Below are 21745 nucleotides of genomic sequence, written 5' to 3' on the forward strand. Positions count from 1 at the left end.
CGAGACCAAGATAAACTTGTTTGGCTCAGATGGTGTCCAGCATGTGTGGCGGCACTCTGGTGAGAAGTACCAAGACAACTGTATCTTGCCTACAGTCAAGCATGGTGGTGGTAGCATCATGGTCTTGGGCTGCATGAGTGTTGCTGGCACTGGGGAGCTGCAGTTCATTGAGGGAAACATGAATTCCAACATGTACTGTGACATTCTGAAACAGAGCATGATCCCCTCCCTTCGAAAACTGGGCCTCATGGCAGTTTTCCAACAGGATAACGACCCCAAACACAACCTCCAAGATGACAACTGCCTTGCTGAGGAAGCTGAAGGTAAAGGTGATGGACTAAACCCAATTGAGCATCTGTGGCGCTTCCTCAAGTGGAAGGTGGAGGAGTTCAAGGTGTCTAACATCCACCAGCTCTGTGATGTCATCATGGAGGAGTGGAAGAGGATTCCAGTAGCAATCTGTGCAGCTCTGGTGAATTCCATGCCCAGGAGGGTTAAGGCAGTGCTGGATAATAATGGTGGTCACACAAAATATTGACACTTTGGGAACAATTTGGACATGTTCACTGTGGGGTGTACTCACTTATGTTGCCAGCCATTTAGACATTAATGGCTGTGTGTTGAGTTATTTTCAGAAGACAGTAAATCTACACTGCTATACAAGCTGTACACTGACTACTCTAAATTATATCCAAGTTTCATGTCTATAGTGTTGTCCCATGAAAAGATATAATGAAATATTTGCAGAAATGTGAGGGGTGTACTCACTTTTGTGATACACTGTATATACAGTATACACCAATTAGGCATAACATTATGACCACCATCTTAATATTGAGTTGACCCTTCTCTTGCTGTACATGGTCTGCAACAATGCTTAGGTAAGTGGTACATGTAGGTGGTACGACCCAAGGTTTCCCAGCAGAACATTGCCCAAAGCGTCACACTGTCTCTGCCAGCTTGCCTTCTTCCCATAGTGCATCCTGGTGCCATGTGTTTCCCAGGTAAGCGGCATGCACCCGGCCATCCATGTGATGTAAAAGTACCTTAATTATACAATTAAGTACAAATGTTACAAAAAGGTACAAGCTCCTTAATGTAAATAACTATTGTAAATAATAACTGACTCTCTGATTTACTTGTTCATAAAGGAGTTAAAATAGACAGTAAATTACAATTTTCAACATCAAATGAGATGTCTGAAAATGCCCTTTTCCTCTGGTAGGACAAAGATATAGACATTTAAATCTTAGCTGTATTAAACAAGCATCAGTTTTGTCCCTATGCACAGAGGCAATCTGGAGAGCGTTAAATTTCAGATTGTTTGCTCTGAATTCTCCAAATTCATTAAGCATTTTATGAGAATACTTAAGAAAGAAAATACAATTTTAAATACAAAGTTGTTATTATTATTACTACAGTATTTAATTAAATGGACCTTTACAGTTTTAAAGAATTTTGTGGAAGCCCAAAACAAGAGGGGAAAGCCCATGATTTTAAAATAAAATATACAACAAGCTTGTGGTCAGCTGTGTAAATGTGGTTACAATTACCAGTTTTATATAAAAAGATATGACTGGTATTGTGCACAAATAGAAATACCTACTTTCATGGATGAGACGGCTTGCCTTATGTCCTTCATTTGACTTAAGGTTTAAGTTTATTCTTAAACCTTGACCTAGTGTTCTAAAAGAGCTTAAAAAGGCCTCTTTTTGATGATTCTGTAGTTTCTGTGTTTGCTTACAGGGAATATTACAAACCAGTTTAGGCATTAAACTGCAAGATAATCATTTGTTCAGTTGTTCAACCAGCTATTTCCTGAGCCATTATATCACATCAGCAGTATTGTCTGAATTCCTTTGAAAAACCAAATACCTGTACAACAATACTAGACAATGAACTATAATATAATACTGTTGGAAAACTTTGCAAAATGGAATCTGTTAATGACAAGGTAAAGCCTAGTCTAAATTAGACTGAATTTATTGCATTTTTCGAGGGTAAGCACAGAAATCATGATAAATAGCCAAATAAATACACTAAAATCAGCTTAAAAACAGCATGTCTTACTTCCATTCCTTTGTTTAGATTATATCATACTTCTGTGACACTGTCAACTCTTTTCACTGCCCAGATAAGTTTGAATGTGTGAAATTCTGTCCAACCAATAACACATGACATGTTTTTTCTTTTCTATTTAATTTATGCATTTTCTCCTGATTTAGCGTAGTCAATTTGTCTTACACTGCTTTGGATCCCTGATTGCGTTCAAGGAGAGTGTGTTGCTGCTCACGTGCCCTCCGACGTGTGCGCAGTCCTAGCGGACCCCTTTTTACATCCATGCTTCTGCACAGACACCTCGGTCTGCTAACCAGGGTCCTTGCACAGCATTTGAAGACCCCACTCACTTGGTCCGGTCATTTCCCCACCTAGCAGACACGGTGGCCAATTTGTGTCTGCTGCAGGCACTGCCAACTGTTTCTGCTAGATGGTGCCCATCCGACCGGTAGCAGAGCCGAGACTTGAGCAGGGGTGTTCAGAATCTCGGTGCTTGTGTGTTAGTGGAATATCCTGCTGTGCCACCTGGGCACCTTTACATGCCCTAAGGGAAAATCAGCTTTACCTTTTACGGTAATCAAACCAGTTTGAGTTTAAAGCAGTATTACAGCAAGTAAACTCCTAATTTATAGTATACATAGTGCCATCAGCCCCAAATTACAAAAACTTCAACACTCAACACCATTTATTAACAATGGTAATGTCCCCACCCACCGTGCTCAGTTTGGCCTTGGCAGGTAGAGAATGTGCAGTTGGAAAGTGTAGTTCTCTTTAAACTACACTTTAAAGCATTCCCTCATCAAATTTTATTAAAAGCATACCTAGGACTCAGCTCAGGACTGAGTCTTTTAACTTCCTGACTCTCCTTCACTAATGTGTTTGTTATCAGTTTCAAGCTTTTGTTTCCAAGAACAGGTAGCAGCTTTTTGGTTTTGGTAGCTTCCATGGGCATCTGCCTGTTCTTAAGTTTTGTCTGTGGAATAGCAGAGTCTTGAGGTTGTTAGGTGCTGCTTATAGCTGAACAACCTAGCCTTTGGAGGTGCACTTGTCAGAATGAGCCACAGTGGCGACCATTAATGAGGGAGCAGCGTAAAAAAATCTGTATCAAGCACACTGGTTGCAGTACCCCTCCACACCACCAGAGTGTTTGCTTCCTATAAAAAGGCTTGATTTGCATGTCCATAGCATGCATCTGGTTAGGACCTGGACTGATTGTGTATTTGGATTTTGGTTTGGAACTGTTTGCCTGGATATTACTGCCTCTAGTGAACTGAGTATTACACGTATTGACTGTATTGAAAGTATTACATTCTAAATCAACACTAGACTAGCATTAACATAACCTGTCCTGTACTACGAATAGGTGTACATCAGGTAGTAATGCAGGTTATACAGTATATGGTCATAAGCAATTGCCCAGAACCTTTTATGGAAAGGTCAGAAGAGTACTAGCAGCTTGTGAGAAGTCCTAATCAGCACGAAAAAGTCATGGTATGCAATTAAGTAAAATGTAGAAGTGCTGGTACTCCAAACCAGTGAGTAATGGCCCACTTCATGCAGTGATTTAGATATTAAAGTTTGATGAGGAGCTCTGCTCTTTATACAGCTGGAGCTCAGACACAAGAGTCGGTTAATGACATATGTTACTTAAATAATAGTGGAAGGAAAAGTTGCAATATGAATATATTTGATCTGAATTTCAGGTGTTGTCACGTGTTCCTAACAGTGTTACAGCTGAGCCTTGTTGACAGCTGCTAAGTCATGTAATTAACAATACAGATAAATCAAGTTAAAATGTGTTGACCTCAAAGGGATCAGCATGTATATTCCTACCCTGTGCCAACTAAAAGAAGCAGTAAAAATGAAAGAATATAATATAGCTTAATGCTTTCCATTAGTATTTAAGTGGTTTGTACTAGTAGATGTCTTCTGCCATCTGCAAGTGTCTGAAAGCAATGTTCCACCCACACAGTACATTTCCTGCAGCATAATATGAGCATCCTTTTCAACTTTAAACACTGCTGTTGTCGTTACGTCTCCACCACATTAAAGCTCTTTCCACCACTTTGTGTAGGTACTGTTTTTAAAAAAAACGGTACTTAATAGCATATACTTAAGTGTTGTCATGTTGTTTACCCAGTGATTGTTCCAACCGCTGTAGTGTCATCACAACAAGCTTTGTGTTTTATTCATTAATCTTCCAAGAACTCTTTATTATTTCACTTCCAAGGGTTAGGGGGAAGAAGGGGTGTTCAGCTTTAAGTTATTTTAACAACATGTTTCATTTTTTAATAAAGAATTATACATAAATGTAAACAAATACTCATAAATAATATAGTATGATTTAGTATTCTTTGTGATTTGGAAACATATATGTGAATGAAGTTAATGGATATGGATCATATCAGTTAAGTACACTTTTGCTTTATAGTTTCTGAAAGTCATTGGTACATACACCGACCAGGCATAACATCATGACCACTGACAGGTGAAGTGAATAACACTGATTATGCAGGATGCACTATGGGAAGAAGGCAAGCCGGCGGAGGCAGTGTGATGCTTTGGGCAATGTTCTGCTGGGAAACCTTGGGTCCTGTCATCCATGTGGATGTTACTTTGACACGTACCACCTACCTAAGCATTGTTGCAGACCATGTACACCTTTTCATGGAAACGGTATTCCCTGATGGCTGTGGCCTCTTTCAGCAAGATAATACTCCCTGCCACAAAGCAAAAATGGTTCAGGAATGATTTGAGGAGCACAACAACGAGTTTGAGGTGTTGACCTGGCCTCCAAATTCCCCAGATCTCAATCCAATTGAGCATCTGTGAGGCCCCACCTCGCAGCCTACAGGAGTTAAAGGATCTGCTGCTAACATCTCCCAGATACCACAGCACACCTTCAGGGGTCTAGTGGAGTCCATGCCTCGACGAGTCAGGGCTGTTTTGGCAGCAAAAGGGGGACCAAAACAATATTAGGAAGGTGGTCATAATGTTATGCCTAATAGGTGTACGTTTCAGTAACTTTTAATTGATGAAAGATCTGCTTTTGGATAATGTCAGCATCCAGATAAAATTCCTCTTAGAAGAGGGTGAGAGTTTAGGTTTCCTTTCTGACCTTGGCAAGAGACCACTGCTTAATAAACTAATATAAATGGCGTTCCTATTAACATGAATACAGCAGAGTCAGAAAGTATATTCAATCAATGACTGACAAGAAATTGGGAGGCCATACCAGGTGGCGCAGCGGTAAAAACACAAGCTGGAACCAGAGCTGGGATCTCGAATACATCGTATCGAATCTCAGCTCTGCTTGCCGGCTGGGCTGAGCGACTACATGAACAACGATTGGCCTGATGTTCAGATAGGGGTGGGATATAAAAAAGGCCCGATAGGGACTCTTTCATAACTAATGCAATTACGACCTCTGCTGGCTGATTGATGGCGCCTGTACAGCGATGAGAAAAGAGTGCTGTCAGGGTGTGTCTGACACAATCGAGCAATTGGACGCACTAAAATGCATAAACAAAATAATATATATATATATATATATATATATATATATATATATATATATATATATATATATACAGTGTATCACAAAAGTGAGTACACCCCTCACATTTCTGCAAATATTTCATTATATCTTTTCGTGGGACAACACTATAGACATGAAACTTGGATATAACTTAGAGTAGTCAGTGTACAACTTGTATAGCAGTGTAGATTTACTGTCTTCTGAAAATAACTCAACACACAGCCATTAATGTCTAAATGGCTGGCAACATATGTGAGTACACCCCACAGTGAACATGTCCAAATTGTGCCCAAAGTGTCAATATTTTGTGTGACCACCATTATTATCCAGCACTGCCTTAACCGTCCTGGGCATGGAATTCACCAGAGCTGCACAGGTTGCTACTGGAATCCTCTTCCACTCCTCCATGATGACATCACGGAGCTGGTGGATGTTAGACACCTTGAACTCCTCCACCTTCCACTTGAGGATGCGCCACAGGTGCTCAATTGGGTTTAGTCCATCACCTTTACCTTCAGCTTCCTCAGCAAAGCAGTTGTCATCTTGGAGGTTGTGTTTGGGGTCGTTATCCTGTTGGAAAACTGCCATGAGGCCCAGTTTTCGAAGGGAGGGGATCATGCTCTGTTTCAGAATGTCACAGTACATGTTGGAATTCATGTTTCCCTCAATGAACTGCAGCTCCCCAGTGCCAGCAACACTCATGCAGCCCAAGACCATGATGCTACCACCACCATGCTTGACTGTAGGCAAGATACAGTTGTCTTGGTACTTCTCACCAGGGCGCCGCCACACATGCTGGACACCATCTGAGCCAAACAAGTTTATCTTGGTCTCGTCAGACCACAGGGCATTCCAGTAATCCATGTTCTTGGACTGCTTGTCTTCAGCAAACTGTTTGCGGGCTTTCTTGTGCGTCAGCTTCCTTCTGGGATGACGACCATGCAGACCGAGTTGATGCAGTGTGCGGCGTATGGTCTGAGCACTGACAGGCTGACCTCCCACGTCTTCAACCTCTGCAGCAATGCTGGCAGCACTCATGTGTCTATTTTTTAAAGCCAACCTCTGGATATGACACCGAACACGTGGACTCAACTTCTTTGGTCGACCCTGGCGAAGCCTGTTCCGAGTGGAACCTGTCCTGGAAAACCGCTGTATGACCTTGGCCACCATGCTGTAGCTCAGTTTCAGGGTGTTAGCAATCTTCTTATAGCCCAGGCCATCTTTGTGGAGAGCAACAATTCTATTTCTCACATCCTCAGAGAGTTCTTTGCCATGAGGTGCCATGTTGAATATCCAGTGGCCAGTATGAGAGAATTGTACCCAAAACACCAAATTTAACAGCCCTGCTCCCCATTTACACCTGGGACCTTGACACATGACACCAGGGAGGGACAACGACACATTTGGGCACAATTTGGACATGTTCACTGTGGGGTGTACTCACTTATGTTGCCAGCTATTTAGACATTAATGGCTGTGTGTTGAGTTATTTTCAGAAGACAGTAAATCTACACTGCTATACAAGTTGTACACTGACTACTCTAAGTTATATCCAAGTTTCATGTCTATAGTGTTGTCCCATGAAAAGATATAATGAAATATTTGCAGAAATGTGAGGGGTGTACTCACTTTTGTGATACACTGTATATATATATATATATATATATATATATATATATATATATATATATATAAATATATAAAGTTTCTACTTAACTTAACTGATCATCTACGTTGTTGTACGCATATTTTTTACACATTTTAGACCACAACAAATGTTATTTAGGTGCAAAAAAATGAACAGTTGCAGAAATCACTGAACTTCTTAAACTGTCATGACAAAGACGTCCCCAACTGTCATTTGTAATGTTTGGACTTCAACTAAATGTGTATGTATTCAAGGGCTGTGTTTACTTTCTTCCTCCATTATTGACAGCTCTAATATAATTCTATAATTCTGAATTTTAAAGCAATGCTGGATTTTACAGTTTGGAACATGAAGGGAGATCATTTGAAAAGAAAAGCACTGCCATCTGTATTAAATCTTAAAAAGCTGCTGCTTAAAAGAATCCCTCCCTGATTGTACGATTTCTTGTCATTGATACTTAGTGTGATACTTGGTGCTTCTAAACTAGAATCGACTTTTGGATGATTTGTGAAGGCTGTGGAAATTAGCAGCCCTGTTCTCAATCCCATCATTTGGGCTTAATTGGTTTAAACTGAGACTATATTTATGTTTTCTATATTTGCGCTTGGTTACATCTTAGGGCTGGATGTACCATTAGTCAGTGCAACTGAAGTAATGGAACATGGGCAGCTTTTAATGGATAATGTCAAACTAGTCCTATTTTTAGCCCTATTTTTTTTAAGTCCCCAGCTGTAGTTGATTAATAACATGGAATACAAAGGTCATACTGTAGTGTTAAAATTTTCTACAACACCAAATTAATAATCATTTGTTGTATAAAAAATAAGGATTTTGCCACCCAAAAAGGTTTACCCAGATTTGTGAACCATGTACAAACAAAACCTAAACCATAAATCAAAAATCCAGTTCTGGTTCGCGAACTTGATTTTGAACCGGTTCCGCGTGTTTCCACCGAAAAAAAGAGGTTCCAGACTGCGAACTAGCATTCTAATCTGGCACCACAGAATACTTGGTTTTTCAGCACGAAACGTGATGTCATCGGTGGGCGTGTCAAAGTGTAGAGGTTTGGGTGCTTTGCTAAACCACTGTGCTGGTGTCTCGTATGGAGCTTGACGCTGCATTTTTATCTTTTAAAGTTCACCTGATTAAATTCTGAGCCAGTTTGCCGCTAATATTTTCAAAGCGCCTTAAAAAAGATGAATTGTGTGATATAACGTGATAAAAGTGACCAGGACAGAACAAAAAACGCTTAATGTGAAAAATAAAGCATAACGTGGCTTGTTGTACTAAAACAACGAGAGATGAATTTGGGCAGTACAGAGCACTTATAACTAGTACATAGCGCTTATAACCAGTAATAATGGTGAGAAATGTAGTGTTTCTATGTAGTACTTTCAGTACATTCAGCCACGTTACACTTTATTTTTTACGTGAAGCTTTTCGACTCTCCCGAGAAGAGTCAGAACCTCGAGCTGCATAAACACCACACGTGAAGTAAATCCAGCTAAACACAGATACATGTTGTATTTTAGAGTAGATTTGATGGTTATTTCACACAAATGGATGTTTGTGTCGTGGAACTTTAGTGATGTTTTATCGCTCAAGCAGAGCGCTGAGCAAATCGGCTATTTGCGCAGAGGGTCGCGGTGAAAGCAAAGCGCAAAATCACCAATAGCTGATCGATGCTTTTTGCATAAAAACGAACGTCTGTAACAACAGCACAAATGCTCGCACATAATCTACACACTCCGTCATGATGTTACTACTCGTAACATGATGCACGCTTGGTTCTCAAAAACTGGTGGAACTTGGGTCGGTTCTCTATAGAACACCAAGGTTCTAAGAATCCTGAACAGAACCGGTTCAAGAACCATTGTTCTTTTGGTGGAAAAGCGCTATCAGTGACCAATCATTTTTAAACACTTTATACATGCAAAGATTACATGTAGTCATAAAAATGAGTACATGCTCATATCATCATGAGAATGTTCTAGAACATAAAGAACTAAAGACAGCTTGTGTTTCTCTAAACCAGCATGACTAAAAGAACTATAACTTCATACCTTACACAGCACCTGTAAAGCAGACAGAATGGGTGCTCTCTTCTCCTCCACACTTTCTGCTTGTCCCCTCTTGCTCCCTATGTCTGTCCATTTATGCTTAAATGCTGCGTTTCCAACAGCATCACTGCTTTCACCATCGTTTTGATCTTCATCATCTTCCTCCTCATCAGATCTCAGACTCTTTTCACTCTCTGGTGATTCTTTCTCCTCAGTAGAGTCATCCAGCGTGCTTTCACTCCTCTCTTCAGCCTCGGTTCCTCCCTTGCTTTTAGCGAGAGGTGAGCAAACAAGAGAGGGAACTGCCTCCCTGCCCAGACGAGGAACATTACCTTCCAGAAGGCGTCTCTGCACAATGCTGTGTGGTTGCTATGAACAGAGGAAAAGCATTTTAAAAGGTCAAAAGAATCATTGTCAGAGACTGATTAGCTGTTACATAGAATTTACATACATTCACTACTTACTTTATGATACACCTACTATTCAGATAGAATGTATTAACTATTTTCTTTTAGTCTTTTATTAGTGAACTCTCACAGGATATTGTTGACTTTTTGGTTATTTCTTGGTTGAATTCTCCTCCCATCACTGAAACTTAAAAGTTAAAATCTCAACAACCGGAAACAGGAGCACCCGGAGGAAACCCACGCGAACACGGGGAGAACTCCACACAGAAAGGACCCGGACTGCCCCACCTGGGAATCGAACCCAGGACCTTCTTGCTGTGAGGCGACAGTGCTACCTACTTAGCCACTGTGCCACCCCAGTCAATAATGTTCTACCCATAATATTCATCTCTATAGTAGGTGTAGCTCATAAAATTATCAATAACTGTACATATCAGATAGGTGATAAGTTATTTAAGATCCAATGAAGACAGTGACTTCAAAGAGGATGTTCTGCCCCTTAGCTACTAAATCAATCAGTTAACCAAATTCAAATAAAATTGGGATTAATTTTACTAGCCGAAGAAAGGCATGATCACTGCCAAACCTGTTGAATTGTATCATTACTTATAAACCCCGTCTGTCAATGTGAAGCAGACTAGAAGGTCCCAAAAAGCGGTGCATAATACTGATGTAAAACAAAGTCATTAAACAAACATGCCAGTCTGGAAAGGGTTACAAAGCCATTGCTAAGTCTCTGGGACTCTAGCAAACCACAGTGAGAGCCATAATCCACAAATGGAGAAAACTTGGGATAGTGGTGAACCCTCACGGCACTGCAGACCTTCCAAAAATTTACCAAGAATGTATCAATGACTCATCCCAGAGGTCACAAGAATCCAGAAAAACATCTAAAAAACTGCAGGCCTCACTTGCATCAGTTAAGGTCAATGTAAATGATTCCACAACCAGAAAGACACTGGGGGAAATGGCATACATGGAAGAGCTGCATGATGCAAACTACTGACAAAAACCTTTGATAATTATTTGACAAAAACATGTGGATGACACGAAGATTTTTGGGATAATATTCTGTAGTCTGATGAGTCAAAGGTGGAACTTTTTGGAAGACATAGGTCATGTTACTTTTGACGTAATGCCTACACTGCATTTTACCCTAACAACATGATACCAACTGTCTAACATGATACCAACATATTGGTGGTGGTAGTGGGATGGTCTAGAGGCAGGACCTAGCCGACTTGTCATAACTGATAAAACCATAAATTCTGAATTCATAAAGTCATAAAATCTATCAGACAATTCTTAAGGATAATGTTCACACAAGCTCACAGTTGGTTTATGCAGCAGCACAATGATCCTCAGAACAAACGCAATCTCATTTACCCTCTGCAGTGACAAAATGAGCCTTAAATGTACCACAACATTCAGTCGTATGCTTTCCTGAATAAAGCCAGCTAGACTTATGACAGACTTGCAGAGACATTAATGGCATACACCTGTGCACTGTTATATACACAGAGCAATCTTACAGCCTGAAGTGAGCTCAGTAAGTGAGAAAAACATTGATGTGGTTATTACTATCCTTTTGCAGTAGGAGTAGTTGGGAGTCAAAAACAGTGCTAGTTTTTTATTTAAAAGTACCTGGAATAAAGAAAAAACTCAACTCAGCTGTACTGGCAGCGAGCTTCAGGTTGCTTTAATCCTTAAAATTCGAAATATGGCATTTCATTAGGTCAAACTGCAGATATTGGGTACAACAAAGCTTCAGACTGGCAGAGGTAAAAAAAAACAATTCTTTAATGACTTGGATGACCACCAACTTTTTTGAATGTTACTCAACAACCATAGAATAATATAAAATAACCTATGAATAGAAAGGCAAATAGGAGGCTTTTAGGAGCATGGCTAAACTTGTGCACATCCTGCCGGATGTGACGGGACCTGGCGTGTTTGCACCAAGAATGTCAAGAACTCACTACAGACTTTATAACAGACTGGACTGAATAATAACTATAATATTATTATTTATTTATTTATTATTGCTAGTTATAACTTTTAGTTCATTTTAATTCTGTGTTTGTATGATTTGTGTAAATACTATTTATTTAAAGTATCCTCCAAACCACCCAAGAAGGATGGGTTCCTGAGTCTGGTTCCTCTCAAGGTTTCTTCCTGTAATTTTAACCCTTTGATGCACAACCTGGGTCAAAAGTGACCCAACTGAGATTTTATTTTCTATATCTTTGCAATAAATTCATTTCGTCATTCAAGCTTCCATGAATTTTTCAATTATCTTGTTTTTGATCATCACAAATCCTTATTTCAGTTTTATATTTTTTGCTTTTTTAATAAAAATCATTTTTGTATCACTACCCTCCTAATGCACAACATGGGTCAAAAATTACCCTTATGTATTTACTATGGAATTTGACAGAAACTACTGACATTTGTAAGTGTTTGTAGTCAAAAACATATTTACTGATCTTTTGAAAGACAACTAAAGATTAGGCTCTTGAATCTTGAATATGTCCAATACTATTTGCTTGCTAGCTGTTTACATATTCTAGTATAGATAGCTTTTATTAGCTAAGACAGCAAATACATGAATAACTGACAAATGTGCATATGAAAATATTCCTGAATGGATGAATATGGGTCATTTTTGACCCATGTTGTGCATTAGAAGGGGTTTGCTTAGCTTGTGCATCAAAGGGTTAAGGGAGTTTTTCCTTGCCACTGTCGCCCTCGGCTTGCTCAACAGGGGTTTTTGTATCTGTTGGTCCTGGATTTTGTAAGTTGCTTTGAGACAATGTCTATTGTAAAAAGCGCTTTATCAATAAATTTGACTTGACTTGACATGTTTATATTTATTACAGGAACATATCAGTTTTTAATGTAGTGCAGTCCAAAGGATCATGGATATCTAATATTAGTTTTTAGCCTGAAATCTTATAATGTTATGGTTTGTAGATGGTAAAATCCCTAAATACCTTGTGATCATGCCTTGAAAAGCATTGGAAAAAACTGCAAACCTTGACCCATCCTAGCTCATAGAGTTTCACTCATGCTACTTTTATACCCAATCAAGATAGCATAAGCTCGAATCTGTTTACCTGTCGAAGGTGCCAATTGCCATTTTTTATACTCTCAACACTTTTTCTGATTTGGGGTTTTATTCTGTAAAGATCAAAATGATAAATTCTAACTGAGCAGGTTGATTTTAACTGATGGTCACAGTTCACATGCAGACTATCATATTTCTATTTACGATATAATTTTTTCACTCAAATGAAAAAGTTAAAGACTTGTATAAATAATTATCAATGTTATATTTGTTTTAATTGTTTTACTTGTTCTATCAGGAATTGTGTACTGTGTTGTAGATCTATCAGTATATTGTAAAATATAATAAAACAATAATAAAACATAAAAACATAATAATAAAACAAACTTGAAAAAAACAAAAATGACCACAATTTTCACCATCCAATTATTGATCGAGCTAATGAAAGAGGTTGTTTAATGTACTGTAGTAATAAAGGAGAGTCATTAATAATGCATGTAAATGAGAGAGCAAGTAGGAGAGGTCTCTGAAATCACACATACTGTAAAGGTGAGTGATCCCTAGTTCTCTGTGAGGGATCACACAGTGTAAATTATTTATACTGAAAATGTCAGCGTTACATTTTCACTAATGATTTGATGTGTTACTCATATGTCATGGTGTAGATAGGGAAAGGCAGTTGTCATTTGTTAACATGTTAATTTAATATGCTCTGGGTGCTGTTTTATAGCACTGTGCTCCCAGCTCCCTTGAGATCATTGACAAGCTCCTCCCGTGTAATTCTGGACTGACCTCACCTTTCTCAGAATCATTCTTACCCCACCAGGTGAGATCTTGCATGGAGCTCCAGAGCGAGGGCGATTGACTGTGATCTTGTATTTCTTCCATTTTCGAATGATCACACCAACAGTGGTCTCTTTCTCACCAAGCTTCTTGCTGATGGTCTTGTAGCCCATTCCAGCCTTGTGCAGGTCTACAATCTTGTCCCTGACATCCTTTGATAGCTCTTTGGTCTTGCCCATGGTGGTCGAGAGATTTGAATGGAAGAAACTGATTCTGTGACCGGAGTCTTTTATACAGGGACAGGACTAATTTGTGTGCCTCATGGGCACATAACCGGTCTGTGGGGGTCAGAATTCTTGCTGGTTGGTAGGGGATCAAATACTTATTTCCCTAAATTAAATACAAATTAATTTATAACTTTCATTTAATGTTTTTTTCTGGATTTTTTGTTGATATTCTGTCTCTCTCTGTTAAAATAAACCTTCCATAAAAATTATAGACTGTTCAAGTCTTTGTAAGGGGGTAAACTTACAAAATCAGCAGGGGATCAAATACTTATTTCCCCCACTGTAGTTCTAGTGACCCATGTTTCCAACTGCATATGTTACCTCCATGGACTTAATCTAACTCCCAAATCTCGAAACTTGCCAATTTGGGAATGAGTCAATGTGTATGTGGTAGATATTCTGCTATGGAGTGGTGCCCTGCTTTTTTAATGTTCTGGGCCCCTTAGACTGGAGCCCTTTCCAGAAGTAACATATTGTAACTTTGTCGAGAGCAGGGTGTCCAAGCTGTGTTACCATTTAAAAAAAGGCTTGCGAGGTAATTTGGACATAAAATGAAAGTTGGCCCACTATTAAGCAGTTTTTTTTTTTTTTGCATTTTTCTCCCAATTTTCCTCCCAATCTAGTCGTATCCAATTACCTGATTGCATTATGCTTCCTCTCTACTGATGTTGATCCACACCCTGGTTGAGGAGAGCCGAGACTATCACTATCCCCTCCAACACGTGTGCAGTAGTCGACTGCATCTTTTCACCTGCACAAGGCGACCTCATATGTGAATCACCCTGATCCTCATTATCCCTCAGCCAGCAGCAGAGGTCTTAACTGCATCCTCTCCGGAACCCTGCCCTTAAACATTAGCAAATTGTTGTTTGTGTAGGCGCCCAGCCTGGCGGATGGCAGAGCTGAGTTTCGAACCGAAGAGTTTGAAATGTAAGCTCTGGTGTGCTAGTAGGTTCAGACAACTAGAAGTTAATATGTTTGTATGTGTGTGTGTGTGTGTGCAGGGGTTTGACTTCCTTTATGCCCTACACTCTTTATAGACACATCAATAATCATGTTCCAACTGACTAGCTTTTTTAACCTCTGGGTTATATGTTTATAACTCTCACTGTCCGTGTCTCTGTGAAACTGCGAACTAAAAGCTAATTATCGGACTGCAACAGGCTTCTCTCTCTCTCTCTCTCTCTCTCTCTCTCTCTCTCTCTCTCTCTCGTCTGAGTCATGTGACCTAGCCTAATGCCTCCTCTCAAGTTCTGATCTCTGCAACAAAGTGCCAGACTTCCTGTGACACACACCGTTAACCAGCTTTTTGTCTGGTATTCATCTTATATCCTAGTGTGTCTGTTTTTTCTCATTTGATTCTGCTCTGCTTTTTCTCTTTTCATTCTGTCTGGTGCAACCTGAAAACACCCGGCACAAGGCAGGAATACACACTGGACAGAGTGCCAATCCATTGTATGGCATCTCACACCCACCATTTATTTACTTACTCCTTACACATAGGGGCAACTAAGAAAAGCCAAACCATATTCTGCATGTTTTGAGAAGTGGAAATCCAGACTAAAATAGCAGGAAGATGTGAAGCTCCTCAGCTGAAGTTGAAGATTGGACCTGTGTCTTCAGAATGAATTCTGTGCAAGCTGCATTTCACCAGTTGCACCAAAAAATTGCTGTGAGTGCGTGTTTTTAATGTAAAGCTGCTTGATTAGCATAATTATTTTTTCTTTAGCATCTTATATCTGACAGGTAACACTACTAATTTGTAGTTGAACTTTTACCAATCCAAAAATATTGAAATAGTATTGTGCATTGACCAAAACCTAGAGCTGTGGTATATGTGCTACAATAGATTGATGTCATATTCAGGATCTCTGCAGGTTTGGTGCCCACATCAGAACTGACCAGAATAAAAAATTAATAAATAAATATACAGTGTATCACAAAAGTGAGTACACCCCTCACATTTCTGCAGATATTTAAGTATATCTTTTCATGGGACAACACTGACAAAATGACACTTTGACACAATGAAAAGTAGTCTGTGTGCAGCTTATATAACAGTGTAAATTTATTCTTCCCTCAAAATAACTCAATATACAGCCATTAATGTCTAAACCACCGGCAACAAAAGTGAGTACACCCCTTAGTGAAAGTTCCTGAAGTGTCAATATTTTGTGTGGCCACCATTATTTCCCAGAACTGCCTTAACTCTCCTGGGCATGGAGTTTACCAGAGCTTCACAGGTTGCCACTGGAATGCTTTTCCACTCCTCCATGACGACATCACGGAGCTGGCGGATATTCGAGACTTTGCGCTCCTCCACCTTCCGCTTGAGGATGCCCCAAAGATGTTCTATTGGGTTTAGGTCTGGAGACATGCTTGGCCAGTCCATCACCTTTACCCTCAGCCTCTTCAATAAAGCAGTGGTCGTCTTAGAGGTGTGTTTGGGGTCATTATCATGCTGGAACACTGCCCTGCGACCCAGTTTCCGGAGGGAGGGGATCATACTCTGCTCAGTATTTCACAGTACATATTGGAGTTCATGTGTCCCTCAATGAAATGTAACTCCCCAACACCTGCTGCACTCATGCAGCCCCAGACCATGGCATTCCCACCACCATGCTTGACTGTAGGCATGACACACTTATCTTTGTACTCCTCACCTGATTGCCGCCACACATGCTTGAGACCATCTGAACCAAACAAATTAATCTTGGTCTCATCAGACCATAGGACCTGGTTCCAGTAATCCATGTCCTTTGTTGACATGTCTTCAGCAAACTGTTTGCGGGCTTTCTTGAGTAGAGACTTCAGAAGAGGCTTCCTTCTGGGGTGACAGCCATGCAGACCAATTTGATGTAGTGTGCGGCGTATGGTCTGAGCACTGACAGACTGACCCCCCACCTTTTCAATCTCTGCAGCAATGCTGACAGCACTCCTGCGCCTATCTTTCAAAGACAGCAGTTGGATGTGACGCTGAGCACGTGCACTCAGCTTCTTTGGACGACCAACGCGAGGTCTGTTCTGAGTGGACCCTGCTCTTTTAAAACGCTGGATGATCTTGGCCACTGTGCTGCAGCTCAGTTTCAGGGTGTTGGCAATCTTCTTGTAGCCTTGGCCATCTTCATGTAGCGCAACAATTCGTCTTTTAAGATCCTCAGAGAGTTCTTTGCCATGAGGTGCCATGTTGGAACTTTCAGTGACCAGTATGAGAGAGTGTGAGAGCTGTACTACTAAATTGAACACACCTGCTCCCTATGCACACCTGAGACCTAGTAACACTAACAAATCACATGACATTTTGCAGGGAAAATGACAAGCAGTGCTCAATTTGGACATTTAGGGGTGTAGTCTCTTAGGGGTGTACTCACTTTTGTTGCCGGTGGTTTAGACATTAATGGCTGTATATTGAGTTATTTTGAGGGAAGAATAAATTTACACTGTTATATAAGCTGCACACAGACTACTTTTCATTGTGTCAAAGTGTCATTTTGTCAGTGTTGTCCCATGAAAAGATATACTTAAATATCTGCAGAAATGTGAGGGGTGTACTCACTTTTGTGATACACTGTATATGGTGGTCCCTTGTAACTCAATGTCCCCTAAACTCAAAATCTTTAAAACTCGACACACTTGTCCCCTTAAACTCGACGTTTAAATTAGATTCAATGTGTTCAGCTTTTTAAAAAAAAAGAAATTTATTTAATTTCAGATTACAAATAAATAGCTGCTTTGTTCAACTCTTGGCTTGAGCGGTGCAGTTAAACGTCATCAAAGTGCGAATATGAGACGAATCTGCATTTGTGTGGAATAACCGTCAGATTCACTCTAAAAGCATCAACATGTATCTGTCTTTAACTGGATTTTCCTCCTGTTTCACTTTTAAACTTGTGTTATAGCTCGGGGTTCTGAGAAATTGTGAGAATCAGCTTTTCCAAGTCTAAAAATTTATGTGACTTACTGTATAAAAAACAACGTAGAAACACTAAACTTCTCTTGATTATTACTGCTCATAAGTTCTCTCCACTAATGAAATTCCTCACTTGTTTTAGTACTATATGTCAAGTTAGGTTTTGTGCACCACCACAGTCTATAGGAATTACTGCACTCGCTAAGGAATACAGATCACGATCAAGCATCTCCACGATAAAGAAGCATAAGGAAACAATAAAGAAGTAAAGGTAAAGTGCAGGTTTATTGTATTTTTATTGATTGAACCATTTTGAATTGTATTTCAGTGTTTTTATATTATAATTGTGTTATTTTCAGTGTATATGTGTTAAAAACATCCCCATTATTTTACATTAGCCTAAAGTATATGCAGTTCCATGGGACCATGGAATGCATTACTTGGTTTCCTATACATTTTTATGGTAAAAAATACCTTGAAACTCGACGCCTTTTAAACTCGACGCCACTTTCAGAACCAACTGACTGTGTTTTAAGGTACCACTGTAAATGAATGCATACCTAAAATGCACCAGCCCTTCTACCGTTTTGACAAGCACTGCAGACCTGACCAGAATTGGATGCAAGGAAATAAATGAAAAAATATATAAGTGAATAGCAATACCAGAATGACAAGTGAGGTTAACTCTGATGTCTGTGTCTTTACAGTCCCGAGTTTTAATATTATAATTTCACCTGATCTAAAAATGTCCAACGTGGAATAAAAAGTGACAGTTCTGACAGTCTTTATACAGCTGTCTTCTCCAGATTTTCCATAATCAGAAAGGTTTTTTTAGCATCTCGTCTCCCCTGGGATGAGACACCAATAGAGGAGGAGACAGAAAAAGAGTGAAAAAACACAGATGCTCCTAGCAGCTCATTCAATAACTCTAATCATCCAATGCACTGGAACAAATTGCACTTTGTAGCCTCTGTCAGTGGCAGACCAAGCTTTATTTAGCCATAGGTAATAATGTCCCACAGAAAACAGAATTTTCTTTAGGACATAAGATTTATTTATTACCGTGGTGTCACGCAGGTTGAGCGCCTCATAACAGAGGCACCAGGTGTAACCCTGCACTTAAGATATGATGCATCCAATTAAAGGAGATTTAACCAATGTAGAACAATACTGTGGCAAGAATTACAAACCAAAAGACAGGGAGATATAATTACTAAATAAACAAAAGGATAAAAAAGAAGGTCTCAAAAATAGAGAAGACATGCGACCACATTTTCAGTCCACAAGCGAGTTACAATGTAAATGCTTAAAAGAGAACCAGACAGGAAAACCCAGCAAACTGATAGCAGCAAAAGAACCCACAAGAAAGCAGTCATGCGACCTCTGAAAAAAACTTGAGAACAGGTGGGATGTCTGTTGTAGTAACAACACAATAATAGTATAACAGTAATGTCACCACTGTTTACTGGGCCTCCAGAAATTACAGTAAAAAGCCTGCAAAAAGGCTAGAAATAAAAGTCTAACCATCAATGGGGTCAGGGATTTTTAAGGGTGAACATTTTCTTTGTCAAATTCCGACAGATGTCAATACTATATACACCAATCAGGCGTTACATTATGACCACCTTCATAATATTGTGTTGGTCCCCCTTTTGCTGCCCCATACACAACAAACTGTGATGCACTGTGTATTCTGACACCTTTCTTGAGCTACAGTAGCTCATCTGTTGGATCGGACCACACGGGCCAGCCTTCACTCCTTACGTGCATCAGTGAGCCTTGGCTGCCCGGTTTACCACTGTTTCTTCCTTGGACCACTTTTGATAGATAAGTCCTGCAGACCGGGAACACCCCACAAGAACTGCAGTTTTGGAGATGCTCTGACCCAGTCCTCTACTCATCACAATTTGGCCCTTGTCAAACTCACTCAATTCCTTACTCTTGTCCATTTTTCCTGCTTCTAACACATCAATTATGAGGATAAATTGTTCACTTGCTGCCTAATATATCCCACCCACTAACAGGTGCTGTGATGAAGTGTTATTCACTTCACCTGTCAGTGGTCATAATGTTATGCCTGGTCGGTGGTCATTGGTTAATTACATCTTTATGGCTGCCAGGGAGTCATAAAATATGTGTACTACAACCATCCAGCCAGTAAGGAAAAGAAAACATCCCTAAGCTTGGCTGCAGAGCTGGACTGGGAACAAAATTCAGCCCTGGACTTTTTTCTTGACCAGCCCACTACAAGCACATCGTGCCACACACACACACACACACACACACATATATATATACTGTATATATATATATACATATATTTACATATATATATAGAATACAAAATCTACAATATTTCTTAAAATTTACAGTTTCTTAAATGGTTCTATTGGATTTCCCCATCATGACAAGAAATAAACCTTTAACACTGGTAAATATGCTTTTTTCGCACTTTTATTCACACGTGATTCACGTTTGTTCCAAATTAGCGCATTGCTCCGATGAGCAAAGAAATAAATCGCATGTGTAAATACTTTAATATGTAGACAAGGGAAATTAACCATGTGAGCTATGCACATAATCACTCTAAAAAAAATTTCCTGAACAACTGCATTTTCCTTTCTGTATTATAGAGGACAAGATAGTGTTTACTTTTTCTGAGGATCAGAGACTAATGGTACCATCTCAAAATATATCCACCTCCCTATGTAGTGCACTATGTTGGACACGACATCATAGAACTTTCACAAAAATAGTCCTTAAAACGGCTTGTTTAAAGCCCCTGATATCCAACAGTAGCTTAGATAACTACTTATTAATCATTCAGTGACTGTTAAAAGAAATGTTTTGTACTGTTAGGAAGTACCCTAAGTAGAGCATAGGCGACATTTGAGATGGGCCCACAGTCTCTTCTTAAACTGCGTTACTAACGAAGCAGAGGCGCTGGACTCTATCTAACTATATCTTTTCTGCTCTTTGGCTATGCTGTAGTTCCTCACTGCCAAACAGGTTGTCTCCATCTCGCACTCATTCACTATTTTTTTGAACACCTGTTGTTGTGATTATGGTTTATCCTGGGGGAGGGACATTTCAGTGATTGGCCAATGGACACGCAGTGAGTATAATGTGGTGGGCCAATGCACACTTCAGGATTATTATTCAGGAATATTTAAAACAGAATTTATTTTTCACTCTCTCAGCGGCCCACATACAGAGCAGCCCACCGGGAAAACTCCCGACCCTCCCGATGGCCAGTCCATCCCTGCTTGGCTGTGAATTTAGCAAATGTTCCCTCCACACATTCTAGCCAGGGCAGTTTGTTTAAGCCCTAATAAAACCCACATTTAAATCAAAAATCCTTTCAAGTTTCTCTAGAGGTTAAATCTTTTTAAAGAAGATCGTTGGCCTTACAAGAATAAAATTAATTCAATTAAATTATCTAGGGCAGCACAGTAATGCAGCAGGTAGTGTAAGTGCCACACAACACCAATGTCCTGGACATGTTCTTCTCATGTCAAATGGGTCTCTTGGTTCTGGATACTTTAGTTTATTCAGATCTTGCAAGGACTAGTAGAAGGTAAATAGGTTACCTTAATCCTTAGGTGTAGGTAAACAAATGGGTGAGGCCTTGCAATGGATTGGTGCCCTGTCCTAGTGGGATCCTGTTTTTTATCTAGTGTGGCACCAGACCCATGGTGACTTGTGATTTTAAGTATCCAAGTGTGTGATATTTAATCAAAGTATAACTATGATTATACTTGATGCAAAGACTCAACATGATGCATGATGAAGACTTAATTAATCAAACACTCAGGTTAAGTAGGTAGAGCAATAATTGTGTGTGTTAAACCAGTCACATGGTTTCTTTGTGTGTCCTTGTTTTAAAGAAATATCATGGAAATGGAGCACTGAGTATTTTGTAACTTTACTGATAATGATAGGAGAATGTGAATATTTGGTGTGTGCATAAATGTATTCAAAGCCTGT

The 21745-nt window shown here is 39.7% G+C and overlaps 2 protein-coding genes across 2 annotated transcripts in view; one reads left to right on the top strand and one right to left on the bottom strand.

Moving 5' to 3' along the window:
• nrip2 (nuclear receptor interacting protein 2) overlaps positions 1–21745 on the bottom strand; it is a 40100-nt gene that overhangs the window by 14121 nt on the left and 4234 nt on the right. Inside the window, exon 2 of the mRNA XM_062993798.1 lies at positions 9308–9673. Coding sequence (XP_062849868.1) covers positions 9308–9673 — 366 coding nt within the window. The remainder of the gene's footprint in view (positions 1–9307; positions 9674–21745) is intronic.
• The window catches only part of commd9 (COMM domain containing 9), a 30367-nt gene continuing 26531 nt past the window's right edge, over positions 17910–21745 (top strand). Inside the window, exon 1 of the mRNA XM_062993776.1 lies at positions 17910–18029. The gene's annotated coding sequence lies outside the window, so the exon portion shown is untranslated. The remainder of the gene's footprint in view (positions 18030–21745) is intronic.

Source organism: Trichomycterus rosablanca, chromosome 1 (assembly GCF_030014385.1).
Source record: "Trichomycterus rosablanca isolate fTriRos1 chromosome 1, fTriRos1.hap1, whole genome shotgun sequence".
Taxonomy (NCBI): Eukaryota; Metazoa; Chordata; class Actinopteri; order Siluriformes; family Trichomycteridae; genus Trichomycterus; species Trichomycterus rosablanca.